The sequence below is a fragment of the Pyrgilauda ruficollis genome, unplaced genomic scaffold (genome assembly GCF_017590135.1).
Source record: "Pyrgilauda ruficollis isolate IOZ18807 unplaced genomic scaffold, ASM1759013v1 scaffold12, whole genome shotgun sequence".
NCBI classification, from domain to species: domain Eukaryota; kingdom Metazoa; phylum Chordata; class Aves; order Passeriformes; family Passeridae; genus Pyrgilauda; species Pyrgilauda ruficollis.
In genome coordinates, this window is record NW_024510321.1 from 1,158,782 (window position 1) to 1,178,006 (window position 19,225).

The 19,225-nt window shown below is 39.6% G+C and overlaps 1 protein-coding gene across 1 annotated transcript in view; it reads right to left on the reverse strand.

Annotated features, from left to right (window-relative positions):
* Positions 1–19,225, reverse strand: part of ADCYAP1R1 (ADCYAP receptor type I) — a 113,847-nt gene that overhangs the window by 49,619 nt on the left and 45,003 nt on the right. Inside the window, exon 3 of the mRNA XM_041488035.1 lies at positions 6,838–6,945. Within this exon, the coding sequence (XP_041343969.1) occupies positions 6,838–6,945 (108 nt within the window). The remainder of the gene's footprint in view (positions 1–6,837; positions 6,946–19,225) is intronic.

The following is a 19,225-nucleotide window of genomic DNA, read 5'->3' on the forward strand; positions in this document are numbered from 1 at the left end:
AGCCAATATTTTTAACTACAGATTAAAAGTCATTTATACAAGAGCAGGAGGTGACAGGACACGGAATAATGGCTTCAGACTGACAGAGGGGAGGGTTAAATGGGATATTAGGAAGAAATTCTCTTCTGTGAGGGTGGGGAGGCCCTGGCACAGGGTGCCCAGAGAAGCTGTGGCTGCTCCTGGATCCCTGGAAGTGTCCAAGGCCAGGCTGGATGGGGCTTGGAGCAGCCTGGGATGGTGGAAGGTGTCCTGCCCATAGCAGAGGGTGGAACTGAGAAGACTTTTAAGGTCCCTTCCTACCCAAACCATTCTGGGTTTCTAGTATTCTATCATTTACTGTAGATCTCCATGTGCCTTGACAAAGGGATTTGTGAACCAAATGCTCACACAGAGACAGTACAAAATGAAGGGGTGTTTGTTTTATGCAGAAAATAACACAACTGGGGAGAGGATAATCAAGAGTAAGATCTGGAAGCCTTTTGCATATTTGTGTGTTTGAATAAGACCTGGTGCCTAAGGACATCTGAGTAACTGATCCTGTGGGGCAAACTCATTCCATCCAGTTTATCTACCTGAAGATAAGTTCACCTGGTTTCTAAGTCTTCTCCCATAAGGGGCAGAGAGGCTGGAATTTCCAGAGGATGGTTGGGTTTAGATATCTGTCCTGCCATGAGAGGAAAAAGCTTCAGCAAAGTCTTTGTTACCCAGAGGTTTGTGCAAGACATTGCAGTAAAGGCAGGGACAGACTGATACATAATTCATTTCTTTATCCCAGTTTACATTCGGGGCACAGGAACAAGATCCAGAAATCATAGGAGAATTCCAGTGAGGTCCCACATGGAGAACAGAAAGGTCAGAGCACACAGGGCTGGCTAAGGTAGGACTGATGCACAGATATGATCAATAACATTTAAGGGAAATTATGGCTTTATTCTTTTCTTCCTCTTTCCTGTTAAAGGATGTGAAACTAGAAGTGGACTGAGGTCACCATAGCAACTAAGCATCATCTAAACGTTATGTGAGTCCTTCCTTTGAGTCTGGCTGTCACAGGAGCATCCATCAGAGTGCAGGATCAATGCAATTACCATTGAAGAGTCTCCTAGCTCTGAAGAGGGCAGCGATGATAATTGAGAGAAAAACAAAAGTTTTTTTTCAAACAAGGCTCATGAAAAAATTTGGAACATCGCCCAACAGAGGTTGTCAGTTCTGAAATAACTCCTAGAGAAGAAAGCAAGTTAAATGCCTTGCTCAAAGGTAAGCATCAATGTGTGCCCACCACACCTAAAATCCTGCAGTCACCTGGAACTCTTTTCCCAGTCATTTGGGTCAAGAGGAGAAGGATGAACAGAGCAAAGATTATTAGGAAAGGTTCAAGGATCTGCTCATGTTGCCCCTGCAGTGATACTTCAATCTATTACCTTTTGCAGTCCAAGTGTTCTCCAAACCACTCAGCAGCTCTCAGCATCTTCCACCCTTGCATTCTTCCCAAAGATGCAGGACATTTTTTCCCACCAAGGCCAAATTAGCTCTCAGATCAGTGACAAAGTTCTTAAGCTCTGTTGCAGCTCTCCCCTGACCACTGCAGGATGTCCCCCTGCAGAGGACCAAGGACTTGATCTTCAGCTGAAAAGCTCTTGCTTGTGCTGCACATTTGAGTATCAGAGGCACAGAGCCTTATGTCCCCATAATTTGGTGGGAAAGGCCATAAAATGTCTTTTTTTTCTGCTAGAAAAGACTCATCTGAGAGGCTCAGCCACTTGAATAGAATTGTAGATCCAGTTACTATTCTTTGATGACAGCATTTTCCTCCCATTTTCTCTGCATTGCAGATGGACTTCATGATGTTGTGACCACAAAGGCTTAATTATAGCTTGTCTTCCTCTCTTTGGAAAAGCTGGAGTAATCTCATGGCTTTACTCCCTGTGCAAAGCCCATGGATGAAAACCAGCTGGAAATGACTTGTTATCTATCAAGTGCCATTTTATATATATTTTTCTTTCTTTCTTTTTAATTTTTTAAATGGTTTATATATAAAATGGATGCCTTTGCACTGAACTTGGTTATGACTGCTATGTAGAATCTTATATAAAATTAAAGATGAAACAAAGTCCTGGTTGCTTCAATAAATAAATAAATACAAATAAGCTCCAATGGCTCATTATTCCCACGATGAGAATGCTGGGATGGGTCTTACATGTTTTCCATAGAAAATTTGGTTACAGGGCTTTCCTTCCCTCGGTTTCCAAGCAGGATGTTGGAATACTTATCCAGGAAAAACATCCTTGAAGAGAAATCTGGACCTTTGCATTGATCTTTTGCCTTTTTGACAGGCTAATGCAATTTCCAATTTCCCTCTGCTGCAATGCTGACCTTAATTTCAGCAGTAGCAACAAAACCCTTCATCTTTTACCTCAGTAAAAATAAGCATACAATCTTCCAGGGATATTTGGGTTTTCAGGAGGCCCCTGATCTTTATCAGTCACTTTTTCTTCCTGTCTAAACAAAAAAATATCAATACATAACCCAAACTAATAGAAACTGTAACTTGCAAATATGTCCAACAGCTTTCACTTTGGGAAATGAAATGGGAAATTACTTTTATTGTCTTTGGGAAATGACTTTTATTGTCTTTCACCCACTCAGGGGGTTTTGTACCATTTTCCCATGTCAGCTTTTAAAGGCTTTACCAGGACTGTCTCCCCAGAAAGGACACAAATGGATTTGGAGATAGAGCATCACTTTCCCTCTCATTAACTCTTCTCTTGTCATCCTATTCTAATTGATTAGGGATAAATCTAAACTCAGGCACAGACTGCTTCCCAAATCCAATTAACCCCGTGTTCATTAATCCCACTGTCCACCCTCAGCATCTCCAGTGCAGCACTTATGAGGCTTGGGTTTCTCACACAATCAATTAATCAATTAATTAGTACAACAAAGTACTTGAGTGTTTCCCTGTGTTTTAAATGGGATCAGTGACAGACTATTTCCAATTTCTTGGGATAACAGAGCTCTTTGCCTGAGCACTGATTGTGTTCAACCAAGAGAAGCAACAAGCCAAAGAGTTTGGTTCTGAAATGTGAGCAGAGGATGTAATTCCCTCTTAAAATCCCTAACACCTGATTACATTCTTTATTCTACTGGATTTTAATTAGGAACCCTTAATCATGGTGTCAGTTTAGGATAGGTTTTATGACTTTGGTAAAAATTAGGAGAATTTTCTCTGTTGTACATAGTGAACATGTTTTGTGGTAAATGTAGCAGGGAGCATTCTAACTGAGCACCAGATAAACTACCTGAATTGCTGGAAGATTCAGTAAGAGCTGCTCATATTTATTATTAGGATTTGTGAATGAAAGCATTTTCCAAATGTGGAGCATATGGCAATGCTCAGAAACTGTCAATTATCCTTTGTATTATTTCTTACTGCAAATCAAAGGACTGAAAATATGTTCATTTCTGATGTGGTTATTGAGTTTCATTTGGGTGTGTTTATACATTCCAGAATATTTCAGCTGTACAGTGCCAAGCAGAAAAAGCCACAGATTTTGCTTCTGTAGCTTTCCATTGCCAGGCAATATCACCTCTGCCTGGAAAAAAAAAAAAAAAAAAAAAAAAAAAAAAAAGGGAAAAAAACAACAAAGAAGAGAAAATTCTCCAGGTGGGAGTGCAAATCACTATGGTAGAGCTATCTCCAGGTCTTGCTGTGTCCTACTGAAAGGTAACATCACAGCTTGGCGTGGTTTTCTTCTTTTTACCTCTTCAAATATGCCTTAGAATGCTTTAAATATGTCCTGTTGTGGAGTGGGTGTTTCTGGAGCCAGTGCTGGGAAGGCACTGGAGAAATGGTAACATACAACAGAGAGGGCATGGAAGTGACAGCTCCAGGTGGAAATAATGATTGATGCATATCAATCACAGAAATCCACGTGGAAGAGGGAAAAAAATATTTTTTTGGGAACTATCTAGAAGGAAAGACACTGTAATCCCTAATTTACAAGATGAGAAAAGACTCAGGAACTAATAAGCTTTTTTCCATTGGAGGAAAGGAATCTCCAGTGGAGAGATTTTAAGAGCAATACTTTCGTTCACAGCCTGCATCTGAAAGGAATGAAAAATTCTTGTGATTCTGGAGGATCAGAGAGGTGAAATGAAATTTTAGAAGGCACGGTTGCCAAGCACACAGAATTTCACTTTGAACTTTCTGCAGGATGGTGACAGCAGCCCAAAAATTACTCTTTGGTTTAATTGCAGTGAAGGTTAAAGCAGAGCAGATTAAAACCAGCAACAGCTGGTATTTTTAGCTAAATACACAGCTAATTTTTCCAGAAAGCATCCCTCCAGATGACAGCTAAGTTAGTTAATTTTTCTCTTGTAGTCTCTTTTATTTTTTTCCCCATTTTGCTCCATATGGAAATCAGACATCTAAGTAAAGGCAGTCAGATTCCTTTCTGAAATTCACAAAACAAGCAGTGACTTTGCTCACCTCCAGACAAGCATTTGAGAGGGGTCAAAGAAAGCATCTTCTACAAGAGCCCATTGATTTCTATTCACTGAACCAGAAATCCATGTAATCACTTCATAAATTCACATGTAAATTTAAATATCCAAAGCCAGGTGAGATATTTCCCACCCACTCTTTAAGATCAGCACACCCTATGATTGCCCTGGGATTACGTTGTACCTACAGGTGCTTCAGAGCACAAACTTTTCAAAAGTATAATTTAAAGTTATTGCTGCATTTGTAAAAATTATCTATGGCCATATAAAAATGTTGCTGTACTAGGAATGATTTTGCTATTAATAAATATTAGTGTCCATGCCCAGCCTAGCTCCATATTCTAGAAACAGAGCAGCAGCCAGAGGACACTATAACAATCCCTAAAATGTGATTATCCATGTCTTAGAAACATTATCGTTCTCTAATAACCCATTACTTAGGGAACCATCATGAAATGTGACTTTTTTCATTAAACCCTCATTGAACAAATACACTTGGCTAATTAAAATTAGCAGCAATGATGGTGAAGCTGATGCTGATCCACCCAGGAGAGTGAATGGGAAGTTGATAACTGGGATGTTGGTAATTCCACCTTGGGGTCAGCAGTGCAATCCCAAGATTTCCAGCTACTCCAGGTTAAATGTTTATTTGTTTATCTAATGAATGATGAATCTTGGGTATGTTCCTGGTGAACAGAAGTCCAAAAACCCCTCAAACCCAGCCCTACATGAGGTAACAGCTGTCACTTTTATTGGGGATCCCATTAGCAGATAAAGGAATGGGACATATGTTTCCACTGGATGGAAAATTCTCCCCTTAGGGTCGTACTGTCACCCTGCCACAGGCCAAATGGGAAGTACAGTGTGTGAGGAGATCTGTAAATCCAGGGAAAATTATTTAAAAATGTTATTTCAAGCCTTTATTTTACACAGATAAAATAAATAGAGCAATAAATAAATAAATAAACAGAGTTTATATATACAACTTTATATATTAAGCTTATATAATATATATGTATATTATCATAATATATAATATATAAAATACAATATATATTATACATTATATATAATATTTATATAAAATACACATAATATATTATATAATATATATATTATATATATATATTTGCTCTTCTAAACCCTCTATCATTTTTATTGAACGAAATTATATTTTAATGCAAACATTTTGTATTGCTTTTGTTTAAATAATTCATGTAAATAAATAAAATCTTTATTTATTTACATATGAATATAATAAATACACTAAAATCCTGACTTTATTTAAATATATAAATTTTTTGTTTAGGAAAACATAAAATAAATGTAATTTAAAAAATCTAATTTTTAATTTAAATAATTTAATTCAAATTTAAAAAATATTTCTATTTAAAAGTATTTTTTCCATTAACAGGTAACTATTCACTTAAGACCTGGAACAGATCAAATTGAGTTGATCTTTTTTCTAAAGTGGGTCATGGCTTAGGTGACATTGGTGATGCCTGTCCTTGGACACGCTGGAATGGATGTGTTAAAAGTGAGGATTTCAGAATTCCTGGAGCTGTGTAGAAAACACTGTCTCCTAAAAATGGTGCTCTGAGTGTGTGGCAATGCAAAAAACCCAGATTTTGGACTCGAGGCTGTAAGTGAATAATTAATTGACAAAATAAACTTTGGGAAAAAGGATCCATGGTGATGAACTTGTTCCTCAAAGGAGAGTGCTAATTAAGGGATCTGCAGTGGGTGCTGGGAGCAAATGGACCAATCTGTGCTAATTACCAGCACAGGGACAGAAGGATGTTTATGTCTGTGTTTATTTTTGTGTTTAATGAGACATAAACAAAAATCATCGCACACAAAAATGTGGTGGAACTTCTGCTTCTCTCCAGAAATCTTTAATTCCCCCCTGAACCCCAACATGGAGCTCCTCACTGCTCATCTCAAGTTCTCCTTCAGCACACGCAGAACCTGCTCTACATTTTGATTATTTCCTAAAACTGATTCCAACTGTGTTACCCAAGACCCAAACACAGATTTGGATCCCCACTGAATTCAGTGAGACCCAACAGCTGAATATTCCCTTTAGCAGCTCAAATTTGTGGTATTTTCATGTTGTGTAGTCTGTGAAGGCTTTTTTTCACACCTTCCCTCCCACCCCCTGCACACTCATGTATCTACACACAAATATCCTGGTTTTTTGCAATTTATTTATAGCTGGAGCCCAGCTGGAGAGTTTTTGATGTCTCTTTATCCTGAGGATCTAAGTGAGGTTTTACACTCGTGCTGATCATGAGGCTTTACCAGGCAGAGGTGAAGAAGAAAGAGAAAATACTTTACCATCTTCAGAGATGATAAATCTGAAGAGTGCAGGACATTTGACAAAGACAATTTCTCCCACACTTGCAGGTTTCCAGCATGTGATATTGTCCCACATTCCTGGGCACCCTGTGGAAGAGAAGGAGGGATAAAATATGTTAGTGGTGCAAATCCATCCCTTTCCTCACACTGTTACTGAGCTTTGTGGTTAGTTCTTCCTCCTATAAATTAAAATATTCTTGTTTAGAATAATAAACAGTGTCAATTTCCCTGAGAAAAAAAAATATTTTCCATTTACAGGAATAGCATAAAATCCTTAGTGGCATCACACAGTAATGGCCAGACTTTACTCTCCTAGAAGATGGCATTAGTCCCAATTTCTAATTTCTGTGCCTTAGTCCCAATTTCACTCCAACATGCCAGAAACAAATTTTCCATTCAGTATGAAACCTACTGCCATTTAAATATCTTTCAGAAGGGCTGGGTTAATAATTAAAAACAAAAAACAAAACCCCAAAAAAAGCAACAGAAAAACTTATGGATCATATCTTTGATTAAGTTCCATGAATTTCCTTTGGCTTTAATCCTTGTAAAGGTTTGGGAACTCACTCATTTTGGAATGTGTCTGAAAACTGAAAAGCAGTTTCTGCTTCATCCTGAAGCCATTTGTGTGGATATGTGAGACAAACTCACTCTTCCATCCCACTTAATTTCTTAAAAAGATGTCCTTCCTTACCAAAAAACTGTCCTAACATCATTCATTATTTTTACTGCAGCCTTTGCTCTAGAGAATATAAAATCACAATGTCAAAAGAGGATTAAGAGGATTTTTTTGACCTCTAATGATTTCTTGCTTAAGCTAAAAATAGATTCAGCTCTTTAATAACAGTTCAAAGATGAGGCTTCAGGTAACAAACTTAGAAGCAAACTTAGAAGTTCTGAGTGGTAAAAAGTCCCCATTTTCTGCTACATGAATACAGGAAGAGAAGATATGGGACCATGGATGGGAGCTGTCTTCTCTTGGGATAAAAGAAAAATTAATTTAAAATTTATTGTAAATAGAGTAAAGGAACCCAGTTCCTGCTTCTTTCTGGTCTCTGTGCCAGAGGTGTGAAAAACTGGCTTTCAAGAAGAATAAATCTTCCTGTAATCCTGCAAAAACCATTTTACCATCTTACAAACCTAGAAGGCTTATCCTGAGTACACAAAAACTCAGAGAAATATCTCAAATTTACTACGAATATTTAAAAAAAATACTTAGCGAGTGAATCTCAAATAAAAATAATCTTTTGCCTCAGCAGGAAAAGAAAGGAGAACCAAACCTAAATATTTCCGCTGCTGTTTTGCATTTGATGTTGGGATTGAGCAAATAATCCTATCAACTGAAAAAGAGCCTCCAGCTCCATGATTTTCTACGAGGTTTTCTGTCAAAATCCTCTCCCTTTGACTGCGTGCCAAGGGAAATAAAACCTTCAGGAAAAGCAGATAATACTTCCAAGGATTTCTGCCTGGCATGAGTCCAATATAACGAGACGTGGGTGCTGAACTCGTAAAAGCTGCGTGGGCTCCACCAGCTCTGGTGACTCAGCAGGTCCCCATTAGTGGAGGAGGGATGTTCTCAGCACTGGATTTGGTGTCTTTTTTTTTACCATCAGCTTCAGTGGTAGCAAATCCACTCTTTTTTTTTTTTTTTTTTTTTTTTTTTTTCATTCTTTTTTTTTTTTTTTTTTTTTTTTTTTTTTTCCAGTCCTATGTTTTGTTTTTCTCACAAAAATGGAAGGCTGAGAGCACCATGTGTGGTGAGTAGAGCAGCTCTGTGTAAGTTGGTGTTTAAAGAATTAGGTCAGTGTCAAACAATGTTGTTGTGATGTTCAACGTCACAATAACAAGACCCACCAAAATACAAAATTGTGGCAGAAATGCTCATTAAATCATCACGGGAGCTGGAAAAATATAAAGAAATCTTTAGATTTGCTCCTCTACCTCTCTTTTCCCACTCCTGTCCCAGATTGTTTCCTTTGCTAGATGAGGATCTCATCCCATGAGTGCTGTAATTCACTAGAATATTTCTAAAAGTCTCAAAACCTGGGGTTTGAAAGGTTTGGGCACTCTCAGCACACAGTGGGGACACTGGGGTGTCCTGTACCAGAAGTTGGACTCAATGATCCTTGTGGGTTCCTTCCAGCTCAGGATATTCTGATTTTATAATTTTGTGATACTGTTTATGTACCAAAGATAGAAATCAAGACCACATTGAGTGCTATTAGATTTTATTATCTTTGATAGTTTGTGTGTTCATGCAGCAGGAAATGCATTTTCCGTGTAAATCTGAGGATGTGCAGCAACAGGTTTATAGCTCACTGAAGCGTGGCACTATGTACAAAAGTAAATTATGTGTGAACATCCACGTTAATGAGAATTTGCTTACAAGGGATGCTGGAGATAATCAGTGCTTAATGAGATCTTTGGAGAAACACCTGTTGGTCTTGCTTGAGTTAACTGTGTTGAATAGCAATAGGAAAAACTTTCTTATTTCTTCTTATTATTTCAACAGAGATATCTTCCAATATGTAGATATTATCCAGCAATGGATAATGCAAACCAGAGAAATGCAAGGATATCCTCAGGCTGCAGAACAGGAACATCCAGAGTAAATATCCCAAGGCAGTATGGAGGAAATTCAGTTATAGCAGGTGGCTGATTTTGTGGTAATTCCATGCAGAGATAAAAACCAGCCCCATTTAAAAAGAAATTACAAGTTCATTGTGTTAGAAAACACTGATGTGCTGACATTGGGAGAGAGGGGAGAGAGAAGCAGCACGTAATTTACCTTAAAATAGGGGAGAGATGGAGATTGTAAAGAATTCCCCATCAATAAGAACATTGTCTGATCCCACTTGGAAAAGCGTATTTGAAACAAATAATTAAAAAGAGCAAAGAAAAGGATGAGAACAAAAATATAAATAAAAATTAAATGGAATAAAGGGCAGCGTGCACAATCTCCCTACATTTGTAAACCACGCTGCAGCCAGCAATTCCTGCTGGGTGAAATCTGCCCACGGAAATCAAAGTGACTTGAGTGTGAAACTGCCCAGCAGGGTCTCCTCTGGCACTGACGGGGTCTCCCCACTGCCCAGTGACGTAGGGATGCCCAAGAAGGCTTGGGAAGAGGTGGCTCCCACACTCCAATTGAAGCTGGACAAATTTTGCTAGTTTTTAGCATTTTAGGAAATCAGTAATAACAAGGATTAGTTTTAAAAGATAAGATTTCACGTGGGACGGAATGAAGAAAAAAATTACAGATGGTGGTGTTGCTGATGGATGGTGTTGGAATCAAAATAATGCCCAGTGACGTAGGGATGCCCAAGAAGGCTTGGGAAGAGGTGGCTCCCACACTCCAATTGAAGCTGGACAAATTTTGCTAGTTTTTAGCATTTTAGGAAATCAGTAATAACAAGGATTAGTTTTAAAAGATAAGATTTCACGTGGGACGGAATGAAGAAAAAAATTACAGATGGTGGTGTTGCTGATGGATGGTGTTGGAATCAATCACAGATTTAGAGAGTCATTAAGGTTGGAAAAGCCCTCTCAGCACATCAAACCAGCACTGCCAAGTCCACCACGAAACCCTATCCCCAGGTACCACATCCATGTGTTTTTTGAACACTTTTAGGGATGGTGATTCCATCGCTTCCCTGTTCAGCCTTTCCAATGCTTGACCACCTTTCCAGTGAAGACATTTTCCCTAATATCCAACCTAAACCTCCCCTGGCACAACCCAAGGCTGTTTGCAGAAAGCACAAATCCTACCTTCCCTTCCCGTGTGGGCACTGCAACCTGCAGCTGGAATTTGGGGAACACTGTGGGATTCACCCCAGATATCAGACGTGGTGCAGAACTTGCCAGCTGGTCCTGAGTAAGTGCTTCTGTCCTTCTCATAGAAGAAAAGTGCTTCCACTTATTCAGTTATTCCACCTATTCACTGCTCTCCTTTGAGGGATGGATGATCCTTTGGGATCCCTTTTCTGTGCTGCTGACTTTTGAGGAAGCACAAAATCATTCAACTATAGGTTAAATCTGGATTAGTTGAACTTCAGATGTCTAACTTTTTTTTTCCTGACCCATTTGCCCTACTCAGAAAAGCAAAGTTTCCTCTGTAGCTCAGACAGAGAGACTTTCCAGACAGGAATAATCCCATTTTCAGGTGGCACTGGTGGGGAATCACCCTGTGAAGTGGACTTGCATCTCCCCACTGACTACGCTAGGTTGAAGGGGGGTAGGAAGAAGCTTAGCTTGGACAGCTGCCTTTGAAATGGTTTTTAAAATGTTTGTGTTTCCTACAGGTGCTGTGTGGTCTTCTGGGGTAGAAATGACCCAACTCTGTTCTCTGGTTAGAGGCATCACCAGTGGCTCCACAATCTCCTTTAAACACTTCCCAAGCCTGGGAAAAGGAGTCCAGCTGAGGGCTGGGACATGTCCCTGATGAACCTGAACCACAGGCTGCTTTTAAAAGCCCTCATGATCATTCCCTATATCTCTGCCTCAGACTTCTACTTGTAGAAGGGGAATAAAATTCATGTTCAGACTGTGAGCTCCCTGGGACTGGATCCACCTTGTACTTTTACTTCAAAAAACAGAGGAGTCCTTTCTGCTGAAGCACAAAGTTTCTGTAAATTTTAAATGAATTTCCATGTGAATTTCAAATTGTGGGTTTTATATTGTGGATTGTATATTTATTATCATTGCATTGTATATTATTTATCATTGCACAGTGTTCTGATGCATTTTTAAAATTCTACCCAGCATTAAAACCATTCTAGTCATCCTGCCTCCATAGAGGTCCTCACAAACCTTGCTCCCTGTTTTCATTTCACACTCTTCCTAACCTGCTACTCCTGGCAGCTGAAAGGCTCCCACTTGCCTGAAATGTCTGGACAAGCACCAAGAGGGAGAAAAAAAAATAAAAATAAATCCCCAAAGCAAGCCATGCTGGCAGGAGAGCAGTGATAAACAGCTCTTCTGAAATTGCTGATGGTCCTGTCGCTCAGAATCAGAAGAAAAACCCTCAAAACAATATTAGGATTGATAACATCAAGAGCAGTCTTTTTAATGAAAACTCTCAGGTGCATAAAATATCTCTACGAGGAGGCATGGCATTGGATTTTCACAATTTTTGTAAGTTTCATTAATTAGGACATCTAGATGTCATCTAGAAATGACATCCCATAGGATGGGGCTGTCCTGGTAACCCACCCTGCCCCACTGGAGTCCCTCCAAGGGGTTCTTAACCCTAAGTCTTGTTATGTCTCCCAAGTGCTGGTGCAAAACAGGGCAATTAACTTGTTAGAAATTGTTTTCTTCCAGAAATTCTAAAATTCTTTTCTCTAGAAATTCTGAAGTTAGGCTTTCTCTCATTGCCTTTTCTAACCAGGGGAAGAAAATTATCTCCAGCTGATAATTTATATTAGAACAGGTTGCCCAGAGAAGAAGTGGATGTCCTGTCCCTGGAAGGATCTAAGGCCAAGTTGGATGGGGCTTGGAGCACCCTGGGATAGTGGAAGTGGTCCCTGAGATTAAACAGAATTTCAGGAAGGTGACACAATGTGTAAGAGAGGGCAACTACTGTTCTCAAGTGTAAGAAAGTGCTAGATAATCTACAACTAGATATTAAAAGTCCACAAAGCTACAATCTATAAAAAAGCTAAAAATCTTAAGGCATTCATCCCTTACATTCCTTTTCTCCTCTGTCTAGGACTGTCTGGAGTGTCACAGTTTACTAGACAGATATCCACTACAGATATTTATTATTATATTTATTATTATTATATTTATTAAGTAGATATTTATATCTATTGGGTAGATATAAAACCAGATTTTAGGCAGCCCCATGGTGAAGTTCACTGAGTTGAAGAAATGGACCTAATTTTAAACCACCTGAGAACAAGGCCTGTTATCTTTCATCACCACGGAGTCACTGTGTCACGAGGACTGTGTAAAGACTTCTTTTTGGTAGATTTGTGTCCTGTTTTCTTAGATTCTTTGTAGATTTATGTCCTGTTTTCTTATGGTGCCTATATCTCAATCTCTTATTAACAATCTCTATATTAAAATCCTCTTTACAACCTCTTAGCATCCACCCATGTGCTCATCTTGCCCTAGTGCAAAATACTTCCTCTCATCCCTGACAACTTTTTGGCAAGAGAAGGTGCAAAGCAGAGTATTTTTTTTTTTTTATGGCAAATCCCTGTGTAGTAACTCACTATTTACTCATTCCATCCTCTGAATAAAGTGGGTAATTCCTACATGTCTCCTTCTCTATCAAAATTAGTATTTTGACATTTTTCTTATCTCCATCAGCCGTTTTTCAAAAATGGGGGGCTGAACAAAGGCGTAATAGTGCAATGGGCAATGGAATTTATGGATTCATACATAGACAGGAGATAATAGACAAGAATTTGCATTAAATTTCTTCCCTTGGTAAATCAAGAAAAAATGTAATTACACAAATGTTAGACTTCTGTATTTTTCATGTAGGGAAATAAAGGCCTGAGATGAAAATTCATCCTTCTGGCTTACAACATTCAGTTTGATTTTCAGTTCCTCTCCTCATTTATTGGTTTAAAATATCACCTTCAAGGTCGTATTGCCTTCAGGAGAGTAATATCAAAGGAAACGTAATGTAACAAACCAGCATATTAAACTGAATTATGTGGCACACAATAACTTCTAAAGGGCACACTACATATAAAGCCTTTCAGAGAGAGGGGAATATGAGATAGGAGCTCTCTGTTCCTTCATAAATCTGGGTAAATACCAAAATAAATAAGGGCTTGAGCATGGCCGGGGTATGGGGATATGATTTCCGAAAGTAATTGACATTTCAAAGTGAGGGTGTCTTTGAGGAGCTCATGTCACAGAAATGTTGTTCCTGGAGGTGTCTGGAGCTGGGCACCAACCCTGGAACTCTGTCAGACCCAGCACTGTGCACTCCCAGCCCCGAGAGGGTTCCTGGAGGTGTCTGGAGCTGGGCACCAACCCTGGAACTCTGTCAGACCCAGCCCCGAGAGCCAAAAGCAGGATGGGCAGCAGGACAAGGGAGGGGATTCTGCAGCTCTGCTCTGCTCTGGTGAGATCCCACTTCCAGCACAGAAAGATGTGGAACTGCTGGAATGAACCCAGAGGAGGCCACGGAGATGCTTCAGGGCTGGAGCCCCTCTGGAGCCAGGCTGGGAGAGCTGGGAATGTTCTCCTGGAGAGGAGAAGGCTCCAGGGAGAGCTCAGAGCCCTGCCAGGGCCTGAAGGGGCTCCAGGAGAGCTGGAGAGGGACTGGGGACAAGGCATGGAGGGACAGGACACAGGGAATGGCTCCCACTGCCAGAGGGCAGGGATGGGTAAGGTGTTAGACATTCTTTACTGTGAGACACTGGAAGGCATTCCCAGAGAAGCTGTGGCTGCCCCTGGATTCCTGGAAGTGCCCAAGGCCAGGCTGGACGGGGCTTGGAGCAGCCTGGGATGGTGGAAGGTGTCCCTGCCATGGCAGGGGTGGGATGAGATGATCTTTGAGCTCCCTTCCAACCCAAACCATTCTGGGGTTCTCGGATTCTTCAGATACATTTGAAAGCCCAGACCATAACAGAGTAGAAATGTAACACCAACTGGAATTTCAGAGTAACTTATAAGAGACAGAAAGTTGTTTTTTTCCTTCCCAGTTCTGTTCCTGATAAATTTTGGAATTATGAGAACCGTGTCTGTTCTTTCATCTGGTCATTTGGCCCAGTTATTACATCAGGAAGTATTTTTTCCTATCCAAGTAAAGCTGCTGCTGCCCAAGAAGCACCTTGTGCTGTCTAACCTGATATTCATTCACCTCATCAGCATAAAAGCTTTGTGGACCTCTAAGGGAAGCATTTCTTTTACAGTGCAAAAAATAAAAAAAATAAAACCAAAAAAATCCCAGACAACTGCGGATGGCACTGATAGAAAGTTTCTAATTATCTCAGAACCACAGAATCATGGAATGGTTTGGGTCAGGAGGGACCTTCAAAATCATCTCATTCCACCCCTTGCCAATCCAGCCTGGCCTTGGACACTTCTAGGCATCCAGGGACATCCACCACTTCTCTGGATAACCTGTTCCAAGATAAATTATCAGCTAGGGATGCATATTTTCTTCCCCTAATTAGAAAAGGCAATGAGAGAAAGCCTAATTTTAAGTTTAAACCAGCTGGTATCAGAGGAATTCCAGAGATATAGTCCAAGTTTCTCTGCCAGAGTGGTATGTGAACTTTAATCCAACTCACCAGCACTTGACCCACCTCAATATTTTCCATCAGCTGTCCTTAATATAAAGTTACTCAGAACTATACAATGATTATTTAGAATCCATTCTTTATGTAATGAGACCTACAAACCAGCAAAGTAATATCTACTGGTGCCGCAGTATCAGTAAAGTGACTTGTTTTATGGGATGACATTCTCAGAGATCCAAGTGCAGCATTGTTTGCAGAGAACTTTTTAAAACATCATCTTAATTAATAAAAGAGAATGTTAGAAAAAATAATTTGAGATATTTCACTTCCAATATCTAGTACTTTGTTACTTTCACTTCAAATGTATAGTACTTTGTTAATAATAGATTCCATTAAAAACTAAAAGAGAAAACACTCAAAACACTGAGGTTTTTTTGACTGGAATAATGGATTTTATAGCAGGTTATTTTCATAAAATAAATATTATACTATTATAAAAATATGATTTTGTGATAAATTCAAGATACATTTTAATTATAAAGACACATTTATTGTATATCATTTTCCAATTACATTATTTAAATATTTTATATTATGTATAATTTTTATATTATAAATATTATGACATATTTTACAAAATATATAATAAATATGCTGTATTTTTATTTTATTTTTTTAACTTTTTTATTCCTTGAAGATTTTTTCAAAGACAAAGATCAGCTTTTAAATTACAGGAGCTGTTATTTACAATCAGAGAAGTGTAAATTCTTTTTCTGCTTTTAAAACTGTTTAGTTCTTTGCAGTCACAGGATATTTATTTCTAAGGTCACACTTATTTCTCCTTTTGCATTGATACCTGCCAAGAAAACCTCATCCAAGAAAATCTCCAGAATCTTTTACGTGCTGCCAGCCAACTGGCCTTAGGTGAGCTTTGAAGAGTTTTAAAGGAAAACTTCAATTTGCCAAAAATCTCTGGAACATTTCTTTGTCTAATTAGGCAGCAGAGTAAAAAGCCAATAAGCTGGGAAATCGAGCGGAGTTGTTGTTTTGTCTAAACCTGCTTTAAATATAATAAAAAGGATTGGCTGGTCCCCTCTGAGAAAGTCCCCACCTTGCTGCGTGGGAGGCAGGGAGACTGTGAAATTATTTAAAAAATCGGGAGGTTTGATTCTTTTCCCATCACTGCTGGAGGACAGGATGACACTTCCAAGCTGCCAGAAGCCAAGGCAATGCCAGGCTCAGCAGCTGCAGAAAATCCAGCTTTGCTCAGGACACGGGATGTGGAAGACCACGGGAGCTGCTGGACCACCCTGCTGGTTCTCAGCTTCTGTTCTGCCTCTGTCAAGGCTGGGATTGAAGGCACTTGAGTTGACATTTCACATTCAGGCTTGGATGTTTATTACTTCTAATCTATATTACAAATTGTGAGTTCACAGAATTCTCAGAATTCTCAGAATTCCCAGAATTCCCAGAATGACCAGGCTGGACGAGACCTTCAAGATCATCGAGTCCAACCCAGCCCCAACAGCTCAACTCAACCCTGGCCCCCAGTGCCACATCCAGGCTTTGTTAAACACACCCAGGGATGGTGACTGCACCACCTCCCCGGGCAGCCATTCCACAACTTTATCACCCTTTCTGGGAAAAACTTTTTCCTGATATCCAACCTAAACTTCCCTTGGTGCAGCTGGAGTTCTACAGCATTCTACTAACAAGCTACAAAGTGGCTAACTATCCTTATGTACAAAGTCTTTTAAGGCTGAACAGTCAAATTAAGAAATGACACCTAAATTATTTTCACTTTTAACCCAATAACTAATCACTCGAAGTCCTCAATGTTGACTTTTCTGCCCAATTTCACAAAACCACCCAAACCCATGAAGAAGGTGAAGAAGGACCAGCCTCCACCCCAAAACCTCCATCTTGCTTTATCTATATTACTGTATTCTAAAACCTTAAACTCTGAGTTTCCCACCCTGTGATATCACACACTTCTATTCAAACTCCACACCCACAATCCCAGGTCTTTCATTCCATTTGGGAAGCTTCTCCAGGCCTCAGGTCAGTGCAGTGTTCTCTTGGGGGTCAGTGCCTGGCAGCACAGAAAGTCTGGAATTCTCAGCAGCCAGGGTTCCAACAGTCCTCCTCCCTTATTTTTGGGGGCACCAGAACATCATCATTCTCCCCCAGTACCAGTTCTGACTCACTTCCCTCCCAGGAGAAGCTATCCTGCACTATTTCAGCTCTGTCTTTCATTAATTCTCCAGGCTGAGACAGATGGGGAGAGTGAGCTGCTCCATACATCACGCTGCCACAAATTTTAATCCTTACATGGCTGGGCTCAGAGTAATTTCTGGGAAAAGCATCATAAAAAACCCTGCCTGAAGGTTGGAGAGTCAAGGCAGAGTTTGAGAAGATGGGTTAATAACCGTAAAAAAGTGTTGCTCTTCCACACAGCCTCACCTTTCCTTGGTCACATCCTATGGCTACAACCTTGCCATAAAAAGGGATTGACCAAGGACAGCTGTGTAGAGCACTGTCAGCTGTAGCCTGTGTTTGTTAATAGTTTTAATTAATATTATCTAAGCATGCAACTGGTTGTGGTGTTGAAGTAGCTGGATAGAAATAAATACATATATATAAAATATTATATATATTTAATATATTTTTTCCCACAAGTATTAATGTGCCTCACAGTGAACCTGGCTCTTAGCTACGGCTAAAAAGGTAAAAAATCTTCCAGAGCTGGAGAGCTGAACAGTCCACTGACAGTTTTGCCACCCTTGGAGTGATATTTGGCCCGTTATGAGATTTATGGGTCTGTGAAGAAGACATCTGGAAAGATCTCTGGGATAAACAGTTGCCATGGAGACAGAGAAAGTAGAAATTTTTCAGACTGTCTTTCTGGTAATTTGGAGTCTGCATTCCTTTGAAAATGGAGACAGGATTTAATGGCATGGAGGGAGATGAGGAGAAAACTTAACAGCAGGTCTCTTGAGCCTTGAGCCTTTATTATTCACAATAATAAATTCACGGCTCCAAACCTTTTCTGTCTCAAAGGAGAAGAATGATAACATCTTTCTTTGATTTGTTCATTTCCAACTAATCCCACAACAGCACTGGAGTGGGACTAAAATGGGACACAAACCTTGCAGCAGTCTCTGAGTCTTAAAAATATCCCAACACAAGAGAACGGGATTTTCAATGGGAATTATTCAGGCGAAGCCTGTGGTTAATAATTGCCCAGTCAATGACATTTGTCAGGAATTTTGTCTTGTTTCTAAAAGGATAAACAGACCAAAGAAAACAGGCAAGCAATAAACAACTGAAAAGAGCAACTGACCTCAGGTTTATATGATTGATAACTTCAGAAATTAAATTAAATTGTGGTACACATATATTAAGATGCCTCAAAAGGAATTTACAAATTATTATTATTTTTGTTTCAGGGTAGCTCTAGTGTTAGAAAGATTTTCTGCTCTTTTTTACAGCTGGAAAACAAAACCAAACAAACCGCAACAAATGGTGACACTGAAATCTAAATGGCTCTCCAGAGCCAGAACTGTAAAATCAAGCTTTCTCTTCATATTCTGACTCCTGCTCCCCACCTTCTTGCTTTTCTGGTGTTTATAAATAGAATTATCTCAGTGGAAAATGCAGGAGAAGATAACTTCTAACTGATCTTGGGCCAAATCCACTCCTGATGTAAGCAGAGTGATGGCAGTGGGGACACCCCTGAGAGGCATTTGTTCCTTGTTTACTCCTTCAAGCCTTTGGAGGATGAGAAACGACTGAATTAAAGAACTTAATTTCTTCCAGTGTGCAAATTCCATAATCTGTCCTGGAAATTGTTCTAGTGGTGAGTCAAACAACTCCTTATTAGAGCTCGTGGGACCTCGTGGTCTAGTGGAGGAAACAAAGGAAATAAATCCATTATCAACAGCCAGTCCAGCCCCTGTGAGGAGATGTGCACATGCTGCATTTCATGCTCCTGAACAGGAACACAATTTAACAGAGTTTAACAAAACCTCTCTCCTCTTCCATATTGAACTTCTCTGAGTGCCCACAACTTACTCAGAGAGTGGAAAAAAAAATAACACTGCAAGTTCAGCGTGATCCAGCCTCACTGGAAATGGTATGAACAGCATAGAAGATGTCAG